Source organism: Lissotriton helveticus, chromosome 8 (genome assembly GCF_964261635.1).
Source record: "Lissotriton helveticus chromosome 8, aLisHel1.1, whole genome shotgun sequence".
Lineage (NCBI taxonomy): Eukaryota > Metazoa > Chordata > Amphibia > Caudata > Salamandridae > Lissotriton > Lissotriton helveticus.
In genome coordinates, this window is record NC_136069.1 from 100512981 (window position 1) to 100539916 (window position 26936).

The window sequence follows — 26936 nt, forward strand, 5'->3', positions numbered from 1 at the left end:
GAAGGATTGCCAAAATATTGTTCTCAAGGACTGTCCCGCAAAAGACATTGCTACAACCCCTCCCCTGTTAGAGAAAACTCCACAACAGGAGTACAAGCTAAAACTCCGGTCTAGTAAAATAAGTCAGTCAGTTTGATTGTCTAAGTCCTCCCCTAGGTGAAACGGTTAGACTGTTTCTGACATGTATAAAATAGACCCCCATAGTGAGAGAGTTAGTCAAAACTCAATTCGATGTATCGTTTTTCTATGTTTCATATTATTTCTCAGCATTATGATTTCCTGCACCAGTTATGCATTTTTCTTGTATTTCCCAGTTCTTCATGTAAATATGTCTGCTAATGCTACAGTAGAGCACACGTTTAGTGATCTGCCTCCTCATGAACTCTCTTACCGCCTCGCTATGCGAAATAATTCCTTTGTCCGCATGTTACATTACTCACACCAGACCAGCAATGCCACTAATTGTTGGGTGTGTGGTCGACTCCCCCCTTTCCAGATACCGAAGGGAGTTCTGCCACTTTTTCCTTATCCATTTTCACATAATGGTTCGTGTGGAGCATGGTCCACGTTAACGTCATCCTCAACAGATATGTCTTTTCTTAACAGTACATGTTTCCCAGACAAGCAAGGTCTCCCCCACAGAACAGGTTTAGATCTAGAAAATGAAGTGTATAATTTAGGTAATTATTCTTCGAATTTCATGGTCTTGAATGTTCAGTCTGATACTACTCCAGACTTACCTGCTATTTCAGTACTGCCAGTCAGAGGTGAATTATGTGTCCGAAATAATGGTTCTGTACATGTAGGACACAGTGATTGTACTACTATTATCAAGTATAGTGACAGTGGGAAATCTATTTTCAAAGCTTCACGTCATTCTTATTTTATTTGTGGTCAAACTGCATATGTTCGTCTGCCCCTCGATTGGGAGGGAACCTGTTACATTGCCTTCCTACTGCCACCAGTTTTTCTAGCCCCACCTGATTACCACAGAAATACACATCTAGTACACATTAGACATAGAAGGGAGTCCCCAATTGTCGATTATACTGAAACTGCTCTAGAACAGTATACAGATTTCAATAGAGGTTTCTTCTTCTTTATAGGACCTATCCAGAATAGTAAGCTAATCCGTAGGTTAACCAGAACCCTCGAAGCTGTAGTAAATGAGACTGCCTCTGCTCTAGGTAACTTAACTGAAGAGCAATCTGCTATGAGATTTGTCGTTTTACAGAATCGTCTCGTCCTTGACGTCATACTGGCCGATAGGGGCGGGGCCTGTAGAGTCATCGGATCTAGTTGCTGCATTTTCATTCCAAATAACGCACCGTCTGTTTATTCAGCTATAACCAGACTCCATAAAATTGCCCATCTGATACACCAAGATCCAGGCACCTGGACATGGTCCGGTTGGTTCTGGAATATAATTTCCGCATGGGGATGGAAAATATTGTCCTTTCTAGGTATTGCAGTAGCGATCATATTCAGCTGCTGTCTCTGTATACAATGTGGCCCTGCGATTTGCGGCATTTGTGCTACCTCTTGTATTCCTAGTCCCAAGCCCCGTTCTAAAATCCGTTCCAGGATAATTCGAGACGAGCAAATGATACTGTATGAAATGATAGATGGTATCATGAATATTGATGTTTCCTGATGGAAACGTAGTGACAAGGAGGGAATGTGGAAAAGTAAATTTTGCCATGTTTTGTGTCCCTACGTGTCATCCATCATATGTTATGTGTGCATGATTAAATATGCATATGTATTCCCTATGTTTGATTAAAGACGCAATTATAGTTGTGTCCACCTCTAGTATGCCAGTTTCCAGTTCTCGTGAATACTACGAATATCAGGTCTATGTAAAGCTACGTTGCCACGTTTCTCAGTATGCACGTTATTCCATTATAAAGTCCCCGTTTCTAGGCCTCAAAAGGGCCTGGACACCAGATTCAGCTCCTGTCTCCTAGAGCCCTCGCTGAGGAGCGATACAGCCCCCACCTGTATCCTCGACCCTTCACTTACTTCCTGCCTCACAGTGCCCGGTTCAGCCTGGCTCTGCCTCTGAGTCTGCCAAAAGTATGTTATAGTTCCAGTTATCAGTTCAGTCCTCCTTCTCTGCATTCCTAAGCTACTGAATCGCATCAATAGTTTCCGTCATTGTCTAGCCTTCACGTCTCCACGTTAGAGAAATACTGTATTAATGGTCATTTAATATTCTTCATCACGTACTACATGTAGAATAATGCATGGTCCAGTCTTAGAATCAAGTTAGCCTTTCCCCTCCTGACTTCTAGTTTATATCAACATGTTCTCTAAACATCAGATACTAGATACTGCTTAGGTACATGTCGCCCTGACTCTCCAGACTTCAGTCTCTGCTCCTAGCACAGAGTTCATAGCCCCCAGCTTCTCCTAGTGATACGTCATTGCCAGTTTGCGCGCACCATCAGGTTAGAGGTCCCGGCTCCTCAGGTAGCCCCCTCCATGGTTTCCGCCCCATTCATGACATATTCTGTTACGTTTACATCACATGTCTATGTATACGCCCTGTTACACCTCTTTTCACCCTTATCTTTCGCGACTGCTACGCGTCACGCCTTTTGCTCCACCCACTGCTCCGCCTATCATATGTACTGTAATGCAACTGTTTTACTATATATGCTTGTGTATTGTTATTAAATGCTAGCGCGCTCATCCCAGATCCAGCCCCAGCAGCTGCTGGGCCCTGCCATCCTATTCCTATGCAGGTTGTCCTGTTCCTGTCCTTTATGCTGTAATAAACCTGCGAAACTCCTACTACCTCGAATTTTGACTCTTATTTATTGAGCTATCTGTTATTCATTTATACATTCAAAAATAGGGTATTATTTATTTATTTACCACACTGGGACTGGTGACGCTGGGGGACAAGAGGGAGCAGGTTTTTTTACTGTCCCCGCTGCTATCTGTTCAAATGTAATGTTTGTAGCTGCAGCTGGAGTACTGTGTTATGACATTATGTCAATTTGAATTCTGAGCCTTCTTGGCTCCCATACAATACATACCGTTTAATTCTATTCTATAATTTAGGCATCTCGGAAACAGTGGTGGGCAGGATCGGACTGGGACATAAAATAGACCCGGGCACAGCTAAAAGTGCCCCCATTAGCAAACCAGATAGCGAACCAGATAAGTAAAAAAGTGACCAACATTTGCAAATAAGGCCCGGTTTGAAATTTTAAGGTCAAGGTGTATGGGTGTTTAGTAATGTATCGAAATTACATGCATTTGTGTTTGCTACGGCAATGCTTGTTGCAATATCAGGGAAATCAACAATAAAAACCTGTCCAACTGCTATAAAACTGTTAACAAACTCCTACAAACCGGACCACACATATATCTGTCAGTCCAGCCCTTCTGGCACTGTCTGTTTGCTGTATAGGCCAGTCAGACCCTTGCGGTGGATGAAAGTGGGCGCGCTGATTCTGGGCTGCGCTTTAAAGCACCAGTGTTGCATGAACTGAGTTACTGTACAAATATTGGAGTTGGATATTACTAGAAATTGGCGAACAGCACCCCCAGTACACATGTGCATGTGTATGTGTTCAGTGCTCAGTTGTGAGTTATTCGGAAGACAAATCCTACCATTCACTACAGGATACAACGAGCGCCTGCAACAGCCCTTGTATGTTGTTTTAAATACTAGCATTATTCTAAATTACTGCAGTGTTAACATACTACACATCGTGAGTCCCAACCACTGTCTAATGTAATGCTTATAGCTGCCAGCTCGAGTTATGGGATGGCTCACTAGAAGATCCCTGACCTGCTACTTGCAGAGGGGTTGCAAACTTGGAGGCAGGCGAAGCAGTTGGTTTCATCCAGCTGGGGAGGCAGCTTTCTGTCTGGGGGGCTGCTGAGGCACAGAACAGGCCCACAGGACTTGGGGAAAAACACCCAACCGGTCAGTTAGTGCAACCTCTGACCTCCAAGCTGCACGGAAAAGGGAAAACAAATCTGCTGCCCACCCCTTCAGCTGTCCTGGAGCCAACTGATGCTAAAAGGTCACAGTGGGGCAGGCGCTTTGTCGTAAAACAATAGGCAAGGTGCCACCCCTGGGATCCCCATAGGGTACTCATTGCTGGAAACAAATGGTTAATGATCATTAACATGCATTGCTGACAAAACACCACATGGACCGTACGAGAGCCTGGTTCAGCTTGATTGTCGGTGACAATTTTCATTCAACTGATAGTGTTCGCCTACGACAGAGATTGATAATCTGTGAATAAAATTAAACAAAACCGTGATACACTGGTTTAATGACAGAGCGCGCTCTACACTGGGCAGCACAGCGCACATGGTGCCGGTGCATGGTGCCAAAATCACACTTGGACCAGTTACAGTTCACATTTAATGACTCTTGTATTTCTTAATTGCCAAGATTGATCATCTAAGTGCAATTTCTACCTCCATGGGGTTTTTAAAAGGCAAACCTGTTGCAAGCCTGAAATATGAAATTTGCTTCTCTCAGATCCCCTTCATGTAACAATCATCTTAGAAAGGGGCAGTAGGTTAGTAACTTTGCAATTCAGGGATTTTGCAGCAAGTGAAAGTCTTTCCGAAGCTTATTATTGTTTTAAAGGCCCTCATTTCTGATATTTTGCTTTTTCCATGGACTCAAATGCTTGGTTTTATTTTGGGGGTGGGGGGAAATGTTCCTGTCACTGAGAACTGCAGTCACGCAGTCTGTCTCCGGTTAGTACCCTTCCTTTCATTTCTTGTGCTTTGCTACAGGTTTTTTTTCCAAAACACATTTTTATTGAGTCAGCAGATAGTGTATCCACATTTCTGATAGGATAATAACAATAAAAGGTGGTCAGTATTATGGCATCCAACCTGGATACTCCTTTTACAATGGAGAGACAGTTACAATATAATAGCATGAACATGTCGAACCTGTAAACATCAGCCGGTAACATTACAACCAATTGTGGTATGTGCTGTATAATGATCCATGCACCACACCCATCAAGCCAATTTTCATATTGCATAGTCCTTTGCATCTTTACCCTCCCTCTGATTCTGTGATCACAAAACCTCCACATCTGTGGTTCGTGGCAGGGGAGGGGCGATCCAAAACAAGACCTCTGAAGTATGCCCATCGTTTCCAAATTTTGGGATGCTTCTATGGGCAGCCTGCACCTTAAATATAGGTTGCTCCTGACCCATGCACCAATTAAGACCCGCCTTCCATGCTCCCAGCCTGGGTGGAATCTGGGCCTTCCATACCTTAGCTATGTCCCTTTATGCCAGGATGAGGCCCAAGAACAACAGATGCCTTTTACAAATATTATCACCTATTTCTTCTGTGATATGCAGTAGGGTGAGCTTTGGAGATAAGGGTATGTCTCACCCCAACACCGATAAACAAGTTGTGACTTCCCGCCAAAATCTACTGAGTAATGTGCATTCCCAAATTGTGTGCATAAATGTGCCCTCTGCGCTAGCACAGGCAGGTGGTGGGGGGGGGGGTATCAGTCCCGCCCTCCACAGCCTATGTCTGGTAAAATAGGTGCTGTGCAAATATGTGAATTGGATGAGCCTTAGGTGAGCGGCGATTGCAACACCCTGCAGGGATTCTAGCACCTCTGTCCAATCATCGTTATTGAGGGGACCAAGATCTACCTGTGATTTCTCCCGGAGTGAGTCAAGTGGAATGGAGAGATTTGTCACCAGGGATTGATTTATCTTTGTGATCTTATGGTCTCCGAAATCACCAATGAATACCTTGGCTTCTATGGGGTAGAGATTCCAAGTGTATAATATATGGGGAGAGGGCTTGACGAAATTGCAGATACTTATAGAATTGTGAATGTGGCATATCAATTTCCGTCCTGAGCTCCAGGAAGGACTTCAGAGTAGTACCATGCATAATGACAACCAGGGTAGAAATGCCAATAGCATCCCAGTCCCGAAACCCTGATAGGGTGGACATCTGTGGCAGAAGACCGATTTGCCAGAAGGGCATCTCTCCCTTCAGTCGTCCCCAACACCACATTCTGTGCAACAAATCTCTCTACTCCCAGAAGACCACATGTTTTGCAAACAGATGACTTCGAAGCTCACTTGTTTTATGTAGGAGTAAGTGAGGTAGTGTGTAACTCATCAGCCATTGTTCTACTCGATACCCCGGATCATTTCTATTTCAGTACCACCAATCATTTAAAACCAAGAGATGAGATGCTGCATAATACGATTGGATGTCGGGGTTCTCTATCCCTCCACAGTACGTGGATTGGAAGAACGTTTTTAGCGCAACTCTGACGGCTTGGTCGGCCCAAAGAACACAGCACAGCCCTGAATTAATCTGACGGAACCAGGCGGGTGGAATCTGGAATAGATCATTTTGAACGGTGATAAAGGAGACAAGGGAGTGACACCATTTTAAAAATTGCCGATCTCCCGAGAATTGAAAGAGGAATGTGTACCCACAACTTCATCTCTGGCAGGGAGCGTGTCCAGACTGGGGTAATATTTTTCTCCCACGATACCGATTGGCATGACGAGAGGTAGATCTCAAGATATTTAAACCCAGTTGCGGTTAGAGTTAGCTCCCCAGCTCAAGCACCCATCTCCGATTCCTTCCGTAGAGGCCACAGTATAGATTTGTGGGTGTTCATAAATAGTCCAGAGGTCTCTCTGAATATTTGCATTATATGGAGTAGCTGAGGTCCAGTCCGATACGTCTCCAAAAGAAAGAAGAGAACATAGTCCGCATATAGGGCAATGTGGTCGAATATCCCTGCTGTGCTGCAGTTTTAAGGTCTTTTAAGTGTTTCTTGATGCTCAAATGGGTGTAATTTCTGATATTTATCCCTCTTTTTCATTGCTTTATTTTGCTCGCGAGAAAGTGTCACTCATAGTCATTGAAATGCCCCTCCTAATTACAATAACATTATGAAATTGTCACACATAGCAATCTGAAACCTTGGCAGCTATGAACTCCTGATGCATGGTACTTGGCACCTTGGTGTCAGCCTGTCTTTACAAGTTCAAAACTGCACTGATTAGCAACTTGTAGTGAATAAAAGTAGATCTGGTCCAAGTAGTTTCCGTGTAAGTTTATTTCAAGTAAAATGTTACAGCATAGAGCCCCACCAGGAGCAGCCTTCCTGCTGCTCAGCCCATCCACCAACTAACTTGCACACTCACTAACATTCCACTCATCAACATTCTCTCATCACAGTCACACTGGCTGTGCAGCAGGTATAACACATCTCCGTTCTTTATATTAAATACAGAAAGACTAAAAGGAATAACAATGAAGTCTGAAGCAAGCAAAGGATGGCATAGGAACAATAGCATGCAACAGGAAGATAACAAAACCATTGCCCCAAATAAGCAAGGTAACAACAATCCAACCGCAAAAGGATTAAGATAAAAGATGGAAAATATCATGCACAGGAAATAAATTAGAAGGAGAGAAAAAGGAACACAAGTAAGAATGCCCTCATGCACCATCTCCCTTTCTACCACAGCAAAAACATGCACAACTACACCACAAACCACAAACATACCCAGATAACTCAAACATACTATCTGGCCAGGCAAACATGAGAAAAGTAAACAGCGTGCCAACCACAAGGTGTAGAAGAAAACGAATCAACACACAACAGAAATTCACCCAAGCTGAAGCATGATGGAAAGTGTGCAAAGGCACCCCACACTGAATCAACGACATCACAGCTGCCCTTCACCCAAGCCCAAAGCATGGGTGGAAAGGGTGGAAAAAAGAAGAAAACCCACACAAACCCAGAAAGAAACAACAAATTTCCACATCCAACATCATAGTCAAAATATGAACACCAATCACTTAGAAACATAACACTCATTCATGAAAATCTGGCTTCAATTCAGCCCTTCAACCAAACCCAAAGTAAGGGCGGTATGTGCGGAAAGGCGCGCCACACGGACATGTGAAAATGCACAACACAACACCCAATAAAATGTAAGAACAGCAATCATTAAGAATACACTCATTCTAGGTAATACGGCTTCAACTTAGCCCTTCGCCCAAACACGAAGTAAGGGTGGTACGTGTGGAAACAAACATCCACGGAGAACATGTAAATCTGCACAACTCAACACCGAAACACGTAAGTAAGGGAAAGTAGCAAACATTAGCAAGAAGGCACAGTCATCAAAATACGGCTTCAACTTAGCCCTTCACCCAAACCCGAAGTTAGGGAAGGTCCTCTACAGGGAACAAGTAAACAGGCACAACTCAAAATCCATAAAAAAATTAGGGAAAATAGCAATACACCTGACAAACTCCACGTCTCAGGCAATACACCTCAAGGAACACCACTCACTGCAGTAAAAAAAAAACGCTGCAATTCAGAATCAAGGACACACCTCACAAAGCAGTAGAGTACAACCCAAAGCATAAAACAGCACTCTCCACAACAAAATTAAGAAAAAGAGCATAGCAAATAACAATATATAAAAAACGAAAGGCAATGGATCAAGTGACCTGAAGAAATGAGAAAGTACCAATACACAGTAAATACTCTGAAACATGCTAGAAGAAAATCACAACAAGCAAAACAGTAAAGCATTGAGCATTTGAAATAAAAACAAAGTTAAAGAAACTGGTACTACACTCCTCACCCGAAGTACAGCACAGACTCCAGGCACAGCTGTTATGAAGAAGTAGTGGGACCACAGCGTACTTTAAATAGGAATATCCAAGTTCCAGTGAGCAGCTAAAGAAGAAAAAAAACTGCACTGTGGTGAGCGAACTCTCACCCGAAGCACAATAAGACTTGGTAAATGACTCTCCTGATGAAAACAGGTACAGAGGTACTCTGAACCATTTCCGGTAAATTCATGGATAGCACAGCCAAAATAGACACAGAAGCAAACTCTCTGTTGGACAAGAACATATCGAAAAAAAAAATTCTACCTTCACCATGAACGAATTGTGAATGAAAAATAAAACTTTGACAACATCTCTCTTGTCCAGTGTTCATTGCTGGTCCACAACAGGAAACAAATGCTGCAACCGACGTTCAGAGAACCACACTGCAGTCAGTAAACACAAGATGGCAGCATTTGTAGAATCCACGGGCTGCCTCTCCGCCCGCCAGGCGGGTTTCCGCCCGCTGCATTCGACCGAGAAGGTAGTTGTGTCGGTGATGGACCAACTAAGGGAGGGCATTGATACTGGCCGACCACAGGCTCTAGTCCTGTTAGATCTGTCCGCTGCGTTCGACACGGTGGACCATGGCATCTTGTTGACCCGTGTCCAAGCGGCGGGCATCGGGGGCACGGCCTTTGCCTGGCTCCGTTCCTTTTTGACGGACAGGGAGCAGGCTGTTCATCTTGCTAACTTCACGGCCCCTCTTAGGAGGGTGACCTGCGGAGTCCCACAAGGCTCTTCCCTGTCCCCCCTGTTATTTAATTTATACATCTCACCCCTCATTTTTTCTTTGCAGCAGATGGAGGTCTCGGTGTTTAATTACGCCGATGACCTCCAACTTATTTTCAACCTTTCCTCTTCCCCTTCTTCCTCTTCCAATTTCCAGAAGGTTATGCTTTTTATCCAAGGGTGGATGAACTGCAACCACCTCAAATTAAACCCGGACAAGACCGAATTGGTCCTGACGGGGGGTGGTTGCAGTCCCTGGTCTCCTTCCTTCTGGCCTCCGTCACTTGGCCCTCCCCCCCTTCCAGTTCCTAAAGTCAAAACCCTGGGCATATTCATCAACCCCCTTCTCACCCTCCATACGCAGACCAGTTCAGTTGTGTCTGCCTGCTTTTTTTCCCTCCGGATCATCCGGAGGGTTTCTCGTTTCTTTTCCGCCGCTGCACTCAAACTCATTCTCATGGCCATGGTGCTTTCGCGCCTCGACTATGGGAATGTTATCTACAACGGTGCGCCGGCTTACCTGATCCGCCGACTCCAATTGATTCAAAATCAGGCGGCCCGCCTGATTTTTGGCCTCCCTAGGTTCAACCACACGACCCCCTTGCTGCAGTCTCTCCACTGGCTCCCAGTGAGGGAGAGGGCCCTTTTCAAACTAGGCTGCATCACCTATCAGGCTAGATCAGGGACCGCCCCTGTCTTCCTGTGCGAAGCCATCTCCCCCTATCTCCCTTCCAGAGAACTTCGTTCCACTCATCTGGCACTCTTGTCTGTTCCACGCTTCAGGAAACAGAAGTCCGGGGGGGCCAGATTTGCAGTGCTGGCTCCATCCTTCTGGAACTCACTCCCATTTGCTCTTAGGACGTCACCTTCCTATCTGGAATTCCGCAAGCAATTGAAGACCTTTCTGTTCTCCAGATCTGTAGCAGCCTAGTCCTCCTCTCCGCCTCCACTGATCCACAGCTATCCAGCGCCATGAAACCGTTCCGGTATAAGAGCGCTCTACAAATATTTTAAAATTCAAATTCAAATTCATGGATGGGTCACTGCGCATTGGTGCAGCAGGGCGTCCCTCAGCAGCTTTAAGCTGTGTGGAAGCAACAACGTAAGAAGAGATCCGCGGAAGACTCAGCAAGATTCCAGGGAACAGGTAAGGTTGCATGCACCTGCGTGCACTGAGAATGACACGCGCTCTTTCAAACCGTACCAACAGTGGTTAAACTGTCACTAGTCCAGGGGCTGCCAAGGACCATGATGAAATGAAAAAAAAAACTTACCCTCAAAGTGTACCAAAAACGGCACAAAAGTGCTTGAAAATGGTCCCCAATAGACCGTAATACAGGGGTTTAGGACAAAAATTTCCATAGCACGTCAGGGACTCCTATTCCAAGACACACAATAAGAGAGACTAAGGGTCAAGATGCGCTTCCTGGGTGCACACATGAGAATAGCTCTGTGGACAGCACCCAATACTTGGGGTTTTGGACACAGACAGTGAGAAGTCCTCCCATTAGTAGCTCCTAACTTCACGGGCTTTGGGAACACAGACAAAACTGTCAAGGGAAGAAAACATGACCAAATTGTGCCGCAGAGACAGGCAGCAAGCTGAAGTGACCCAAAAGCATACATAAAGGTGGAGTAAAATGTCCCAAAACGCGGCTTCACACAACAGCTTGGTTCCACACAGCGAAGAAAGACACAGCAAGCACGGGCACAGTTGGGTTATGGGCGACCAATGTCAAGGTCACTGGTGGGGCTCAGGAGTGGCAGTTTGCTTTAAAATACGCAGTAGCTAGTTACATAAGAAGTTCCTTTACCTTGAAGTTTTTACAGGTTTCAAATTTCTGCAGTAAATGTTTCCAATTGTCAAAGCCTCCATCATCTAGGCGTAATACGCAGGTTCTTTTCAAAATCGTCGCCAAAAAGTAGTGAATAAAAATAGATCTGGTCCAAGTAGTTTCCATGTAAATGTATTCCAAGTAGGATGTTACAGCATAGAACCCCACCAGGACCAGCCTTCCTGCTGCTCAGCCCATCCACCAACTGACACACACTCACCAACATTCCACTCATCAACATTCTCTCATCACAGTCACACTGGCCGAGCAGTAGGTATAACACAACAACTGTGGGCCACTTATTTCACTATATGATTCACTGATGATGGCCAGGTTTATTTATCTACCAGGACCTATTTTCAGTGCCAGTTCGACCTTGGTGACAATTAAATCTCGACAAAAACACACAATTTTTACGAACAAAAAGATCAAATGTTGAGAATTCTAGGCAAATCTTTATATCGCACACCTCTGAGCTAAAGTTGATAAAAATTGTTATTTTCTTACAAATCAGAACAAGCACTAGGCGTGATGACATCACATTAGAGTGACGGGGTCGGCCATTTTGTAAAACTACCCCGCCGAGAAACCGGTCAGGAGCGTAACGTGCGCTTGGGCGGGCACGAGCGCGGAACCGTCGGCGTGGTTGTTCTGCTGTGATTGGCTGCAGGTCACGTGCGCTGTTCGAACTTGTGCGTTGTCGGATTCGCATCTTACGTCGTAGCTGGTGCTGCGCCCGTTTCCCGAAGGTGCCTTCTGCCGTCCTCCCCTAAGAGCTTTCCACCCTACGGAGCCCGCCATGCCCAACAAACGCCAGACGCGCAACGCATACTTCTTCTTCGTGCTGGAAAAGTTACCGGAGCTTAGGCGGCGCGGAGTGCCCGTGTCCGGGGTGCGCGATGCTGTTCCGCATTGCTCCGCCGACTGGGCGGTGAGTGGCTGGCGTTCTCGTTTTTGGGGGTCTTCACACTTCCGCTTCCCGTTGACACGGTTATGGCCTTGTTGCTGCTAGCAAATTCATTCCAATATTTCTGTCTCATGTTTACCTTCCTGCTTGGCCTACCAGTTGATTCCCATCCCCAAGTTAACACTTTTCTCCAGGGTCTCAGACTCTCTCCCCATGTTATATGTCGAGGATCTCCAACGTTCTCACCAATTTCCATTACCCACTTACCATGACCTAGGCACGAGCACCTACCTTTCCCCGCAAGTAGTGTCTCAAACCCCAGACGTCATCATCCCTGTTGCATGGCCTGCGCCCCCTTCTTTTAGCATCCCCCATGGCCGTGGATTTGGTCGTACATCTCTTTCCTTGTTCCCTAGTTTGATACGGACTATCACTTTTCCTATACTCTCTATGCAGTTTCCCTCCCCCGACCGTTCCTCATTTCCTAGATACACAAGCCCCGTGCGCCTGCATTGCCCTTCCTGAGGCTCATAACCCCTACACACTTAATACAGTATCTGTGTAATTTTAGGCTGGTTCAAAATGAAGGGAGAGTCGACTGCTGAAGATGGGCGAGCTGCTGAGAGCTTGAGGCTGAAACCTGACCGAGTCTGGCTCACCTCGAGCCCACAACGAGCCGAGCTTTCAAGCGGCTGCTGCTTGCCACCCTCGCTCTAACCACACACAAAGAGAGAAAAACAAAACCTTAACAGTTGAGAGAAAAAAAGGAGAGCATAAAAAATACACATAGATTATACATAACGGAACCAGAAAATCTGGATTACCTCATTCTAACTAAATTGTGATTTTTAGCCAATTATTTTCATTTAATAAATCTTTCTTTTATGAAAGCACCTCAAATTTGATATGCGAGTTCAGAATGCCACATCCACAAAAAATGGTTTGACTTATTAGACTATAATGTTGCACTAAGTTATCTCACTTATTTAGTTCTTTTATGGTGTAAAGTAAACATTGTATCAGGAAGAATGTTTACCTTTCTGGAAAACTATTAGTTCTTGTCTTTATTTGAAAACATATTGTGTTTGAACTGTCTTGTTAAATCTTAATCCATGCTTTTTGTTTTTTTAATCTACCTTGATGACAGTATTGTACTAACATGCATCATATAAAAAAGGTTTATTGCATTATTAATTAAAATGTATTACAATTTCCACACGATAAAAAATAGCAGTATAAAAACGATTACAATTTCCTGCTCATTATACAACACAGCTTAAAAGGTATTATAAAATGCAATTTTAAAAGTATTGGTCAAGGCCGCCTCATGTCCTCTCTATGAGATCTCGATCTGCTTTTAAGTTCAATCTGTAAATTTTCATGAGACTCCCAGAATCAGGGTGGCCTTCCTCCTCCGTGTTCAACTTGCAGTAAGCATTTTCTTACCTCTGCCAGGAATTTTACTCCCCGGCAGGCCAGAATTATGGAAGAGCCTCCCAGCCAACTTGTTACTGCGTGTCTGCAAGTTCGAATTTTCAGTTAGTTGAAAATGGATTTCAAATACCGTCGCCTCTGGGCCATAACTGCTGGACATACACAAAGAAAGTGGGATAAGGATTCGGTTTTATATCCACAAAGACGACATTGCTCTGTTTGATGTGTGTTTCCAGGAGGGTACTAAGTCTTTTGAGACACACATTCCCATCCGGTAGTCTATATTTGCTCTTTTTAAGTACCCGCTGAAGTGAGAAAAGAGATATACTTGAGGTTTAAGTACTGCAAAGGAGGTGAGGCTGGTCCACCCATGCCGGCGTTTTGCAAGTGTATTTTTATCCTCCAGGAAGGATTTCCTTTTTGCTGCCTCATTGGCTGATCTACTTAAACCAGCTTTATCTGTCCTGGTTTTCCACGCTGATTCTAAATCGAGCTCTGTCAAACAGATCTTCAGGTGCCTTCCCCAGGCGCTCGGGTTTTACTGTCAGTCTGTTGTTTAATTTCGTCCCAGCACAGCCAGTCCATGGTCTCTGGGTCGGCTGAGTGGAATTTGTGGCAGAGCTTCACGAAGCCGCTCATGCTCCGGAATTTCTTATTTTGCAGTCCAAATTCAAGCCTTACTTGCGATGCGAGGCGGATTTTGGCAGGTTGAAGACAGCCTTGTAGATCTTTGTCTGTAGGTCGTTTAATAGATCAGCCTCCTTGCCACACCAAGTAACTAGGCCATAAGACAGGGTGGGCAGGATTTGGGCAGCCATGACTTTCAAAAGATGTTTGTAATTAGGGCAGTCCAGTTTGGATTTTAATAGTCGGTAAGCAAAAATTAACGATTGGGCTTTAGCTTTTATTACTGCTTTATGCTCCTTGTGTTTTAGTCCTTGTTTTATTATAATACCGAGGTATTTGTATGATCCTAGTTCTTCCACCCTTACCCCGTTCGCCGTCCATTTGTACTTGATCTTTTTTGCTTCTACTAGACTGACAACTTTGGTTTTTGCTTTTAGTTCCAACATTTCCCGTTTCAAATATGTTAGTTTATTTATTGCTCTTTGTAGACCAATAGGTGTTTTGCTTAGCACTACTATGTCCGCATATTGTAAGAAATATATAGGCTTATTGGCCAATAGCGGTGGGTGACATTCAGCACTTTCCAAAACTTTACTGATATCTGATAGGAAAAGGTTAAACAGGCTAGGGGCTTACACGCAGCCTTGTTTGAGGCCTTGATGCGTTGTAATGCTCGAGGTTGTACTGCCTCCGTTACCTAGTTTCACTCTTGCCCAAGTGTTGTTCAATAGGGCTATAATGGTCTTTAAAAGTTGGTTCGGCAGGCCCCAACTGTTTAACTTTGCCCACAGGCGCTCTCTGCTCACCCGGTCAAACGCTGACTTTATATCAATAAAACAGGCATAGAGTCGCGATCCCTTGCTTACAGCTTTTTCCATTAGGAGTGACAGGCAGGCTAAGTTTGTTATGGTTCCCATCCTTTGCCTGAACCCTGTTTAAAACTTGGGGATTATGTTTATATCTCCTATCCAGTCTTGTAGCTGTGATATAATACAAGAGGCGTAGAGCTTGGCCTCGACATCTATTAAGGATGTCAACCTATAATTTGCTGGGTTGCAATGGTCTCCCTGTTTAAATATCGGATGAATGATGTTTCCTTTCCAGGAGGTGGGGACGTCTGCATGTTTATAAATGTGATTAAATAGGGGTGTTAAGACCTCTGACCAGAAGTCCGGGTTGTGCTTGAAGAGCGCGTTGGGTAGCCCGTTCGGGCCTGCTGCCCCTTCTGTCTTTATTCTTGATATTATGCCTCTCAATTGTTTTTTGGGGGCCAGATGGGCCATTTCAAAGGGCCCGTTGACTCCTTCCCCGTTCTCGTTTACTTTGTGATCCAAGCTCTTATTTCCGATTTATTTTTTTTTTTTTTTTTTTTTTTTTTTTTTTTCTCCCCCCTCTTCAGACTCCGTCTCCCATGACCCTGTAGTGGGGCCAGGGTCTCTATTACAATACAAAGATTGCACGTGTAGGGCCCAAGTTTCCGCTCCGACCCCTGCTTCTTGTTGGAGGCTTGCCCCTTTATTTAGATCATTGATGATACCCCAGAAGTCCCTGCTGTTTGGCAATTTTCCCGCACTTTGTAGTTTGTTCCAGATCGTTTCCTTGTATGTGATCTTCGCAATCCTCAGTGATTCCTGTAAATGGTCCTTGCTTCCTTCAGTTTTCCTTTGTCTCGAACGATACCCGTTCTTTTTGCCCCCGCAAGTGCTCGGACCTCCTTTGCGACCTTTCTTTTTTCCGCTCTTAGATCCATGGCTCCTTCCTAGTGTTTAAGCATCTTGGATTCCCTGGCATTCCTGGAAACTAGTGTAGTAAGTCCAGGATCAACTGCTCCCAGTTGGTTATGCATTTTTCCTCCGGTTGGGGACCTAAATTGGACGTATAAACTTTTGCTGCGTCCTGAATCTTTTCCAATCCCCCTCCTCGCCATTTTAAATTTTTTAGGTTGAACTTTACGGCGTGCTGTAAAAGAGAGGTCAATCTTTGTGCCCCGGTGAGCGCAATATTCATTCTCATTATTTGGAGGAAATTATCGCTTTCTAAGCGTTGGTCAATTTGAAATGATTCAATACTGGGGATTAGCTCATTGCTTATAATTGTGTAGTCAATTATTGATTGGGCCTTGCCACTCAAGTATGTGACGCCTGTCCCCCTTTGTATTACCATTTAAAACTGACAATCCCAGATCTCCAAGGGTAGTTTTTAATTTTTGTCCGCCGCGGGTCACTGTGGTCTTCTTTTACCTGGTTTTTTCCTATGAGTTCATGGTTAAAGTCCCCTGAGATAAGCAGTGGGCATTGCACATAATATATTTGATAAAAGTGATGCAAAGATCTTAAGTTTGCATGTTTTTCTTTCTGGGTCTTCCTATCGGGGTTAATATAGACGTTAATTACTAAAAGTTGCCACTTTTGAGTCCCAGATGGTGGCCTATTGGTGATTCTGATCACTTGGGACCAATTAAACCCTACGTCCAGAACTTCTGTTTCCCAGTTGTATTTTTGGGCTACGTATATTGATAATCCGCCGCGGGGATGCCCGAAAGTTGAGAATCTTTCTGCAAATATGTGATGTTCTTTGAACCCTGCGATTGAAGTGGACGTTAGTTTCCATGACTCCTGGATCAGGATTACATCTTGTTGTTGAAAGAAAGTCAGCGTTTCGTGGTCTTGACCCATTTCTTGAAAACCGTGGACATTCCAAGAGCAAATCGAGACACTTTGCGGCCTTTTTGCCTTCTGAAGTTGCTTCCGCTTTTTTCTACCATGAGGAAATTGGGCTCTGGGTTAGGTATGTTTATTGCTCTGTACCATGGGTACCCATGACCAATCCGTCCTGTCCATTCCTTGATGTCCAGTATTTTGTGTATTTTCCAGGGTAATGACCCTGTTCCCTGTGTCTATGGATGCTGGCGTGGACGCCCGAGCGCCTCGCAAGCAAGTACTTTGACTTTTTCTGGTTGCCTTTTCCTTTTTTTTGATTACGTGAGCTATCTAGTAAGGGATAGGGATACCTTGGCCGTTTGTGTCGCTGTATGGTTGGTTATACCCCATAATCCAAACTGTGGTCTTGCAGATTATATCTTGTCCACCAGATCCTTTGAGGCCCAGGTTGTTACTGATTCCTCCGTTTCCGCGTTATGTCTGTTTGATTGGAATTCGACGGGTAACAGATCCTGGGAGGTTATCTCATTGAGTACTGATGTTTTTTTAAACAATTTTAACAGGTTACCTCGATTGAGGATGTCCTGCCTCCCCTTTGTTGAATATTCTGGTATGAATGTTAGTTTTAAATCGAAAGGCACTGTGTGGTGTTGAATCTCTTCAGGTGGTTGCTTGGAATCAGGTTTGGGAGCCAGAGGATTATGAGTTACATTGGTATCACGTATTGCAAAAGGAACTTGTTGCTCTCGCTCTTCCTTCACTTCCTCGATTTTTTTTTTTTTTTTTTTTTTTTTTTTTTTTTTTGGGTTGTGTGCTGATCCTGTTTTGATTGTTGTTATTGAATCGAGGATTGAATCCCTTTGGAGTAACATACATCTGCGCTCCTTATCAATGACTGTAACTCTCACGTGTTTTAGCTCAGATTTGTTTTCTGATATTATTTTTTTGTTTCCTTGTGTTTCGTTCAATTTGTTTTCTAATACTGTGATTGGTTGCTGTGCGTTACTGATCATTGTTCCCCAATTGTTATCTTCAACATCCATACTTTGTTTACACCTGTTTTCAACCGGGGCTAGTGTTGTTTTCAAATGCAAGCTTCCTCCATGGGCTGCGACTTTGGTAGACTGTGTTTTTTCTTGTCGCCATTCTTGTCTTTTTGCCCTTTGCTGGTCGTGGTCTGCGGGGGAGGATTGGCTTGTTTTGCATTGATGTGAGGAGGGGGTGATGGTTGCTCCAGAAATCAAACATCCTTCCCTTGATGAAGTTGCTGGAATGTGCTTGTAAGGTGATGCATTGAATCCGTCCTCTCCCCCTGGCAGCGTGTTCAGTGAATTACTTTTTCTTACATGGGGAGTATTCATTTTAAATATGGGGAAGATATTTCCTTGGTCTGTTTTTTTGCTTTTTATACTTTAGTCTGGCTTTCCTTGCCCTTTTCTTTTGTCTCTTTGTTGGCTTACCCTCTGTGAGGGACTTATTGGTGGTCTGAGTTGCTTCTGTTCCTTTGATTGATCTTTCTAAATTTTCTTCAATTGCTATTTGTTCTTGGTCATCTATTGCTGTACTTCTTGTGAGTCCTTGAGCGTGGTTACTCATTAAGTTTGGCGACGTGGCCTGATTTGATCCTTCTCCTGATTACTGATACAAGTTTTTTACCTCCCCTAGGATATCCTTTAAGATGTCCGGGAGACTTGCCAACTTCTCGATTATGCTCCCGCAGTCACAGCTGAACTGTTGTTTATCATGGGGAGTATGTGGCTCTAATTTCCCCCTATTGGTTAAAAGAGACGAAAGTGAGTCCAGTTTTGCATTTATGCCTGAAATGTGGCCAGCAATTAAATTGATAAGGTCAATCTGGACCTCTATTTTGTCCGATTGATAATTCAGCGCCCTTATTGCTTGCTCTAAGGTGCTTAACAGGGATTTAGTCCATGGAGTGGGTAGCTGATCTTTTTGGGGTTGACGCGAGTCCTCGGACTCCAAGTCCCTTGTGTTCACTGAAGAAATTGTAATCGGCTTGGTGTGGTTAGTGTGGATTTGTTTATTAGCATAATACTACTATCGTCCATTACTAGCCGTTGTTGGTCTCCGTTTGCCGAGGAGCTATGAGGTGTGGAAACCATCATTCCCGGACTGGTCGGATGATCGTTGTTACCCGTTTCTGTTTGTGGGGCTCTCCCTTGGGAATCTTTATACTTGGTTATTGATTCCATAATTTTCTCGAATTGGGAGTCGTTTGATAGAAAAAGAGGTTTTAGCCATGGATCCACCTCTTGTATGAGCAACACAGAAGGATTACTAAGTTTAGAAGTTTCCTCCCTGGATTCCTTGGGTTCCTTTGTGAAGTCCTTTACTACAGCTGTCTCTGCAGTTGGTATGCTTTTTGTTTTTGCTCAGGTTCACACAATTTGCATTTGAGAAGAGATCCTCAGTGCTGTCCTTCTTCTTTTTCTTCTTTTTTTTTTTTTCAACTGCATCTCGTTGAATCCTCTACAGCAGTGGGACTTTTTGGCTGATGCACTTGGGCGGTGACTAGTGCCGACTTTGTCTGAGATGTGTGTATCAATTGAGGCTGCCGAACTTGAGACCCTGTTGGGACGTTATTCGGTTTCATCATGCATTTAGCCCAAGGAGACAGTGCATTAAGTGGCACGTTGGTGCTTGGAGAATAACAAGCCTTGGCTGTTGGTACGTTCCCTACTGGGTCGTTGTTTATATTCGTCATGCTTTTTGCCCGAGCGAACCGTGCATTGAGTGGCACGATGGAGCTTGGCAACTTATTAGCCTCAGCTGTTGGTGCGTAAATCGCCGCCATTGGATCCTTTAGATAGAAATATTTCTAAGAGACCGGTTTTCCTTCTGGTGTTCAACGTTGGTTCAGGAGTTGGTGCTGGGACCAACCTCTCCCCGGGACTTTGCAGGGTTCCTATATTAATTGGCAGAATGGCTTCCTTGGTTGCATTTCCCTTTTTTTAAAAATTTTTTGTTTACCACCGGTTGGCGGATTTTCCGTGATCTCATTTCCCGTATAAATTCTGACTCTACCTCTATCCCGCTTATGGTACTGGGCGTAGGGGTTGTGATGGAGTATTATTCCCTCGTTGCGTAAAATTTGGCAGTAGAACTGAAAATGAGAGGCCCGATCAAGGTGATATTGTGGATGTTATAAATAGAGAGGTCCCTGGGAAGATGATGGGGGGTGCACTTCTGAACAGGATGTCAAAAGTTGAAGAGGTGTAGAAAGTACTTACTGAATCCGGCCTCTCTTGCTGAAACCCTGGGCTGAATTTGCGGCTTTTGTCGCTCCTTACTGCAACTGCCCCCCCTGCTGCCCGCTGGACTAGGCAGGGCAGGGCTGGGCTGGGCAGGGCAGGGCTGGATTGTACTGAGGTTGAGGCTGTGGTCTGGCTGATGTCAGTCAGTCTCTTGTGCTCCTGGGCTCCTCTTTGGCTCCTCTCTGCCGCTGCCCCGCCTTAACTTGGCCGCTTGTCGTCCCCAGACCCCACAGGGCTCTCTGGGGCGCTTCCGAGTGCCTCTTCTTCTTCTGCTGGGCCACCCTGCCCCCTGCCAGGCTGCACTGCAGATACTGGGGCTGACCCTGGTATGTTCCTGGACAGACGCGGGGGCCGAGTGCTGGCAAGGACTGGCGAGGGCTGGGGAGGGCTGGCTTGGCGGCCGAAGAGCTGCTAGGAGCGGCGGCAGCACCTTTCTCCCGCACTTTTCCTGCGCTTCCCCCGCCCTAAGCACAGCTATAGGCTGGGGCTGCGGCAGGCAGACAACAGCAGGCGACGGGCGGGCTGTCAGGCAGGCCAGCTGACAGTGCTTGAATCCATCCTCCCCCACCCCCCCGGTCCGGCCCGACCCCCAGTGGCAGAGAGGCAGAAATATCGGGCAATTCTGCTAGGCACACCGGTTCGAGCCACGCGTTGCTGCTGGTCGGCCGGTCGGCTTCAAACTTTTCCTCCACTCTGCTCCAGTACGATTGGGCTCAGCGTAAACATATATATGCTGAAAAAGCATCAAATATACACCTTACTGCACTTTTTTGAAAGTTTACACACCTATTAGGCCTGCCTACTGTTGCAGCGCGAATGCGCTGCTATCGCTTTGCAAGACATGCAGTATCGACTATAGAGGTCCGCCCATCTTTTGGATTGGCTTAGATCGTAAATACTGCCTTTTAATTGGCTTGTTAGTCCCTCCTCCTGACGGCCATTTTGTCATTCGTATCCTTCCCTGTCTATTGGCCCCTTTACTCCAACACTATTTTCTGCCCTGTGTTCCCCCGCCCCCTCCCGCAGTTTGTCACTTCTCTCCCCCCCATCACCTCCTCCACTCTTGTTTGTGCCTTCTTAAACGCTGGCACTCCCATTTGTAATGCGATACGTCTTGCGTAAATTCGAGTAATATTGCATTGCAAATGCTTGTTTTAAAGTTGTGCGCAGTGACCAGCACGCCCATCTCGCACTTTGTGCCACTCTGTCAGCTGGAGCCCACCTTGCATTGTGGTTGAGCGGGAGCCCAGCCTGCATTCTGTTTTCCTTGAGGCGGAAGCCCACGCCGCACCGGAGAAAACTGCGTGAGACCAGGCAAGACCAACAACAGGAAAGCCACATGGTTCACCGACGCCCTAAAAGAATTGAAGAAATCCTGCCGAACTCTCGAAAAAACCTGGCGCCACGAACAGACGACAGAAAACCTGACAGCTCTCAAGAATGCCACTCGCAAACACCACCAGCTGATCCGCACCACCAAAAGGACATCGTTCAAAGAGCGGCTGGATAACGCACACAACAGCAAGGAACTCTTCAGCATTGTAAAAGAGCTCTCCAACCCCAGCGCCAGCAGCAACGACATCAGACCGTCGCAAGACCTCTGCGACTCCCTCGCCACGTTCTTTCACCGCAAGATCGCCGACATACACGATAGCTTCGGTGCCCAGAACCCGCCTCCAATCACCAAAACAATGCCCCCTACCACCACCCTCAGCGCCTGGACCCTCGTCAGCACTGAAGACACCACCCACATCATGAACACCATCCACTCCGGCTCTCCCTCCGACCCATGCCCTCACCACATATTCAACAAAGCCAACACCATCATCTCACCCCACCTCCGGAACGTCATAAACAACTCCTTCACGTCCGCCACCTTCCCAGAGAGCTGGAAGCACGCAGAGATCAACGCCCTTCTGAAGAAACCCACAGCGGACCCTGAAGACCTCAAGAACTTCCTCCCCATCTCTCTTCTTCCCTTCCCTGCAAAAGTCATCGAGAAGACCGTCAAACAGCTGACCGCTTTCCTCGAGGCAAACTACTCCCTCGACCCATCCCAGTCCGGATTTCGAGCCAACCACAGCAACGAGACCGCCCTCATCGCAGCCACCGATGACATCAGGACCCTGCTTGACAATGGTGAAGCAACCGCCCTCATCCTCCTAGACCTCTCAGCCGCCTTTGATACCATCTGCCATCGCACCCTAATAACCCGCCTCCACAACACTGGGATCCAAGGAAAAGCCCTGGACTGGATCACCTCGTTCCTCTCCGACAGAACCCAGAGAGTCCGCCTCCCTCCCTTCCACTCCGCAGCCACCGAGATCATCTGCGGCGTACCACAAGGCTCTTCGCTCAGCCCAACCCTCTTCAATATCTACATGAGCCCCCTCGCCGCCATTGCACGCAAACACAACCTCCACATCATCTCCTCTCCCTCACCAAAGACCCAGCCACTGCCAAAACCAACTTCCAGGAAGGAATGAAAGCGGTGGCAAAATGGATGAAGCTCAGTCGTCTGAAACTGAACTCAGACAAGACTGAGGTCCTCATCCTCGGACCAACCCCATCCGCCTGGGACGACTCATGAGGCCCACAGCGCTGGGACGACTCATGAGGCCCACAGCGCTGGGCACCGCACCGACACCCGCGGACCATGCACGCATCCTGGGATTCATCCTGGACTCCTCTCTCACGATGACCAAGCAAGTCAACGCCATCTCCTCCTCAAACACCCTGCGCATGCTCCAAAAGATCTTCCGGTGGATCCCTACCGGAACCAGAAAGATGGTCACCCAGGCCCTCTTCACCAGCTGATTGGACGACAGGACCGCCCTATACGCAGGAACCACAGCCAAACTTCAGAAAAGACTAGAGCGCATACAGAACGCTTCTGCACGACTCATCCTCAACATCCCTCGCCACAGCCACATATCAGCCCACCTGAAAGACCTGCACTGGCTCCCCGTCAGCAAAAGGATCATGTTCAGGCTCCTCACCCACGCACACAAAGTGTTCCACAACATGGGCCCCGAATACCTCCACAATCGCCTCACGTTCTACTCTCCGACCCGCCAGTTCCGCTCTGCCAGCCTCCGCTCTGCCAGCCTCGCCGCCGTCCCACGGATTCGCAGAACCACCACCGGAGGAAGATCGTTCTCCTACCTGGCCGCCTAGACATGGAACTCCCTCCCAGCCCACCTTCGACTGACCCAGGACCATCTCACCTTCAGGAAACACCTCAAGACCTGGCTATTAGAGCAGTAGCAGCCCCCCCCCCCTCCCTTCAGCGCCTTGAGACCCTCACGGGTGAGTAGCGCACTCTATGAATGCATTGATTGATTGACCCGGAAGTCAGACGCCTGTGAGACCGGAAGTCAGGCAAACATGGAACATAGCTCGAACGATGAAGAGTAAACGGAACAGTATGGCTAACTTCTTTGGGTAGCTGCAAGAGGAACTCTTATAACAACGCACGTTGAAAACTTTTGCTAAATGCGGATCAAAGTGAAATTTTCCAAGTGCCGATGAGCTGAAACACGGGTGAGAGGACACCAGTGAGTGGCACGGTCTCTTGCCCGAGAAACGTTTCTTTGGCGATCTCTACGCCACTACAGGAGAAGAGCAGGCTGATCAGCGCGGGTATCAAGTACTGTTTGCATCTTGTGTGGGGATGCCGCACTCCAAACTCCGTGGGCACACGCTGAGCAAAGGTTGCCCTCTACACTCAGTCCCTTATGCAGTCTCTGAACATTACGCCGGAACAGTTCACCCACCTTCTGCGAGATAACAGTGTGATGCGGAGGGAGTTTGAGCGCTCCCAACTGGAGGCGCTGGTCTATATCCCAGAGCTACTTCCACGAACCAAGTTCGCCTTCGTGCTGCTCTGCGTGCTCATCTTCGCGCTTGCGCTCTTTGGCAACACCTTGGTGCTGTACATTGTGACCCGCAGCAAGACCATGCGTACTGTCACCAACATATTCATCTGCTCGCTGGCGCTCAGCTACCTACTCATCGCTTTCTTCTGAGTGCGCGTTACCATGCTTCAGAACATCATGTCCAATTGGCAGGGCGGTAAGTAGCAGGATGGTAAGTAGCAGGCTTTCTGTCCGGTGGTTCTCTCTTTTGATTTGTCCTATGCGAGAGCAACAACTTCTCCAAACCAATGAAAGGCCCTTTTTGAAAATGCAAGCAGAGGGAATTTCACCAGGTGATTCAGGCGCTTTACAAATGATATCAATAAATAAATAAAAGGAAGCAACATTATTTTGCGGTGCAGCCTATTTCACCGCTCGCCCCCCACCCACCCACATCACAAACTCCTATGCAGCACTGTTGGGTTCGGAAACGTTTTCATAGTTGCTGATCTAAATGGACGCAAATAACCTTCATGTGCATAGCACTAATGTTACAATACTTGGAGAGGTGCCGAACTCCCTAACTGCCGGCGGATGAAGCTATATCCATCTTCACACCCTTCCTCCATAATCCTAACACTCTGTGGACATGCCTAATGAGTAAGTTCCAGGAGTGCACATAGATTTTACAGATGCTCTGTTCTGCTGCCTTGGTGTAAAAATGAACCGCTTCGAAAAAATAGACTATTTAATGACCGTGTTTTTGTAAAGCGCTTCTTCACCTAGATACATTAAAGCGCTGTTCATTATAACAATAATTGCATACCGAGTACAAGAATATGAATAGAGAAAATAATTCACACAAAATACTAACCAGAAAGTTGTTAGGTAAGAGGGTGATAAAAAGGGTACGAGAAATTGAGTTTAAAACACATCAATTCAATAATTAAGTATTTTACATCCAGAATATTAATGGCCAGAACCTATACCTTTATTGCGTTTTGTGGCTGCAGCGCATGCCTTATAATTATAGTTTACCGAATTTTCCCCATAGTTTGTCACTCTATTTGCAGTTGTTTCAAAAAATATTTTGTTTAGCTCAAATGGATGAAATTAATTCTGCCAGAGAACATGCTGCATAATTTCGATAACCGTGTCAGATTATTTACATACATTTGCCACATAATTCTAGTAACCCTAACAATGGGAAGTCTGTACAGAGTGGTTAGTGGGCTGTCGTTAAATTAAATAATTTTTAATAACATAACTTAAACACATTGGCAGAGCCAGTAGCTCTGGCGAAACACTTACATGGCCCCAATGACGAGACTGATTGCATTGCAAATGCTTGTTTTGTCAATGGGGCTGTTGGCATCTGAGTTTCATGTCACTAATAGTTTCGTTTCAGTTTTATGTATTTTTTGTCTAAACTTGTTGGTTTGCAAGAAGTTTTGTGTTACTTGAATTAGTCAGTTGTAAATGGTGTCTGCTGTATTGTAAAATGTTCGTTATTGAAACAAACACCACTGGCAACTATAAAAAATAAATTGCAAGGAACAATATGGTACCAAGGTCAAACATTTACAAGTTACAACCTACAATTTTGAATGCTCACGTTAAAGTACTTCTGATACAAATCTGTTCGTTATCTGGCATTACCCGTGTCAATTTAAAATACCTCTGACAAAATTAATGTTTACGCCGTCGACCCCACCACTTACTTTTCAGTGGAGTAGCAAATGCAGTCAAATTCTACCTTGATGAACCAACTATTTCTCTTATAAAATTGACTATTCACAATTCAAGTAGTTGTGCCTAATTTCACACATGAATGAATACACAATTCTACAGGTTTAGAGAAAAGCTAATATGTTCATGTACCAGCCAAACCAAAGATGTACTACACCATTTGCAGTCAGTGCAGTGTAAACCATTGTTCAACACTGTGCTTTTAATCGTCACTTACACACACCTATAGCCAATAATACGTGATCTTGCTTTTGTATATCCATCAACATTTGACACTCAAAGTATCAAAGCAGCCACTTAAAAATGTCCATGCTCAAGCAAGAGGCAGAACCCACGCACAGCAGGGCACCTAAATCATGTAGTTGGCAAACCACTGCCCACCCAATAGCACTGTAATTCAGAATATCAACATACACTCTACAGCTACTCTGACACAACCAGCATAAGTGTAACACATCCTAGGATATTCACCACTGCATCAGTTATTTCCCTGGATTGCAATTGCGATTCATATAGAGAGAGCACTTTATACCAGTCATGGAGTTGATAATTGATCATTTAGTTCAAGAAAATGCAAAAGCACTGTGTTGCTCTCGGTTCATATTCTATGCAAATAGCTTCTAAACACCAACAAAATGTAATGTTGTACTGCATGCGAACAGCCGAACATCAAAAAACAATATCCATCATGGGATGGCATCCTCATGTCTATTCGAAAGGGCAACTAGGTTCATTAAGCACAGTTTTGTTGCTTAGTTACCAGGAATGCATGACTACCAAGCATTCCTAGAATGTTTGTGTTTAACTTCCAGTGGTCCTTGGAGCAGTGGAAGGAAGGACACTGGAGATGGTAGCTGTGTCCTTCCTTGCTCCTCAGCTAATATTTCCTTCACTTAATCAATGAATCCAGTGCATCTGGTGACAACTGCTGAGAAGCTGCAGGAACCTACGGGTGCATTGGGGGATTTACACATGTTAGTCGTGTTACTGCTGATTACTTAGTCAAGCTGTTACAGAACCCTACATGTGGTACAGAATTAAACAAGATTTGGATTCTGCATACTCTATTGGTGAGGTTTCATCGAGAGATTTTTTTTGGATATTGTGGCTTACTTGGGAGGTATTCGTTGATCTTGCGTCTTTTGAATCGGACATGACGGTTGCAACTGGCATTGGAGCC

The 26936-nt window shown here is 45.6% G+C and overlaps 1 protein-coding gene and 1 long non-coding RNA gene across 2 annotated transcripts in view; one reads left to right on the forward strand and one right to left on the reverse strand.

Annotated features, from left to right (window-relative positions):
- Positions 1-11388, reverse strand: part of LOC144771492 (uncharacterized) — a 39977-nt gene extending 28589 nt beyond the window's left edge. The window contains exon 1 of the long non-coding RNA XR_013599311.1: positions 11227-11388. This is a non-coding gene — a long non-coding RNA (uncharacterized LOC144771492). The remainder of the gene's footprint in view (positions 1-11226) is intronic.
- Positions 11389-11847: 459 nt separating this feature from the next.
- The window catches only part of MAEL (maelstrom spermatogenic transposon silencer), a 1192885-nt gene continuing 1177796 nt past the window's right edge, over positions 11848-26936 (forward strand). The window contains exon 1 of the mRNA XM_078656687.1: positions 11848-12178. Coding sequence (XP_078512813.1) covers positions 12047-12178 — 132 coding nt within the window. The 5' untranslated portion in view covers positions 11848-12046. The remainder of the gene's footprint in view (positions 12179-26936) is intronic.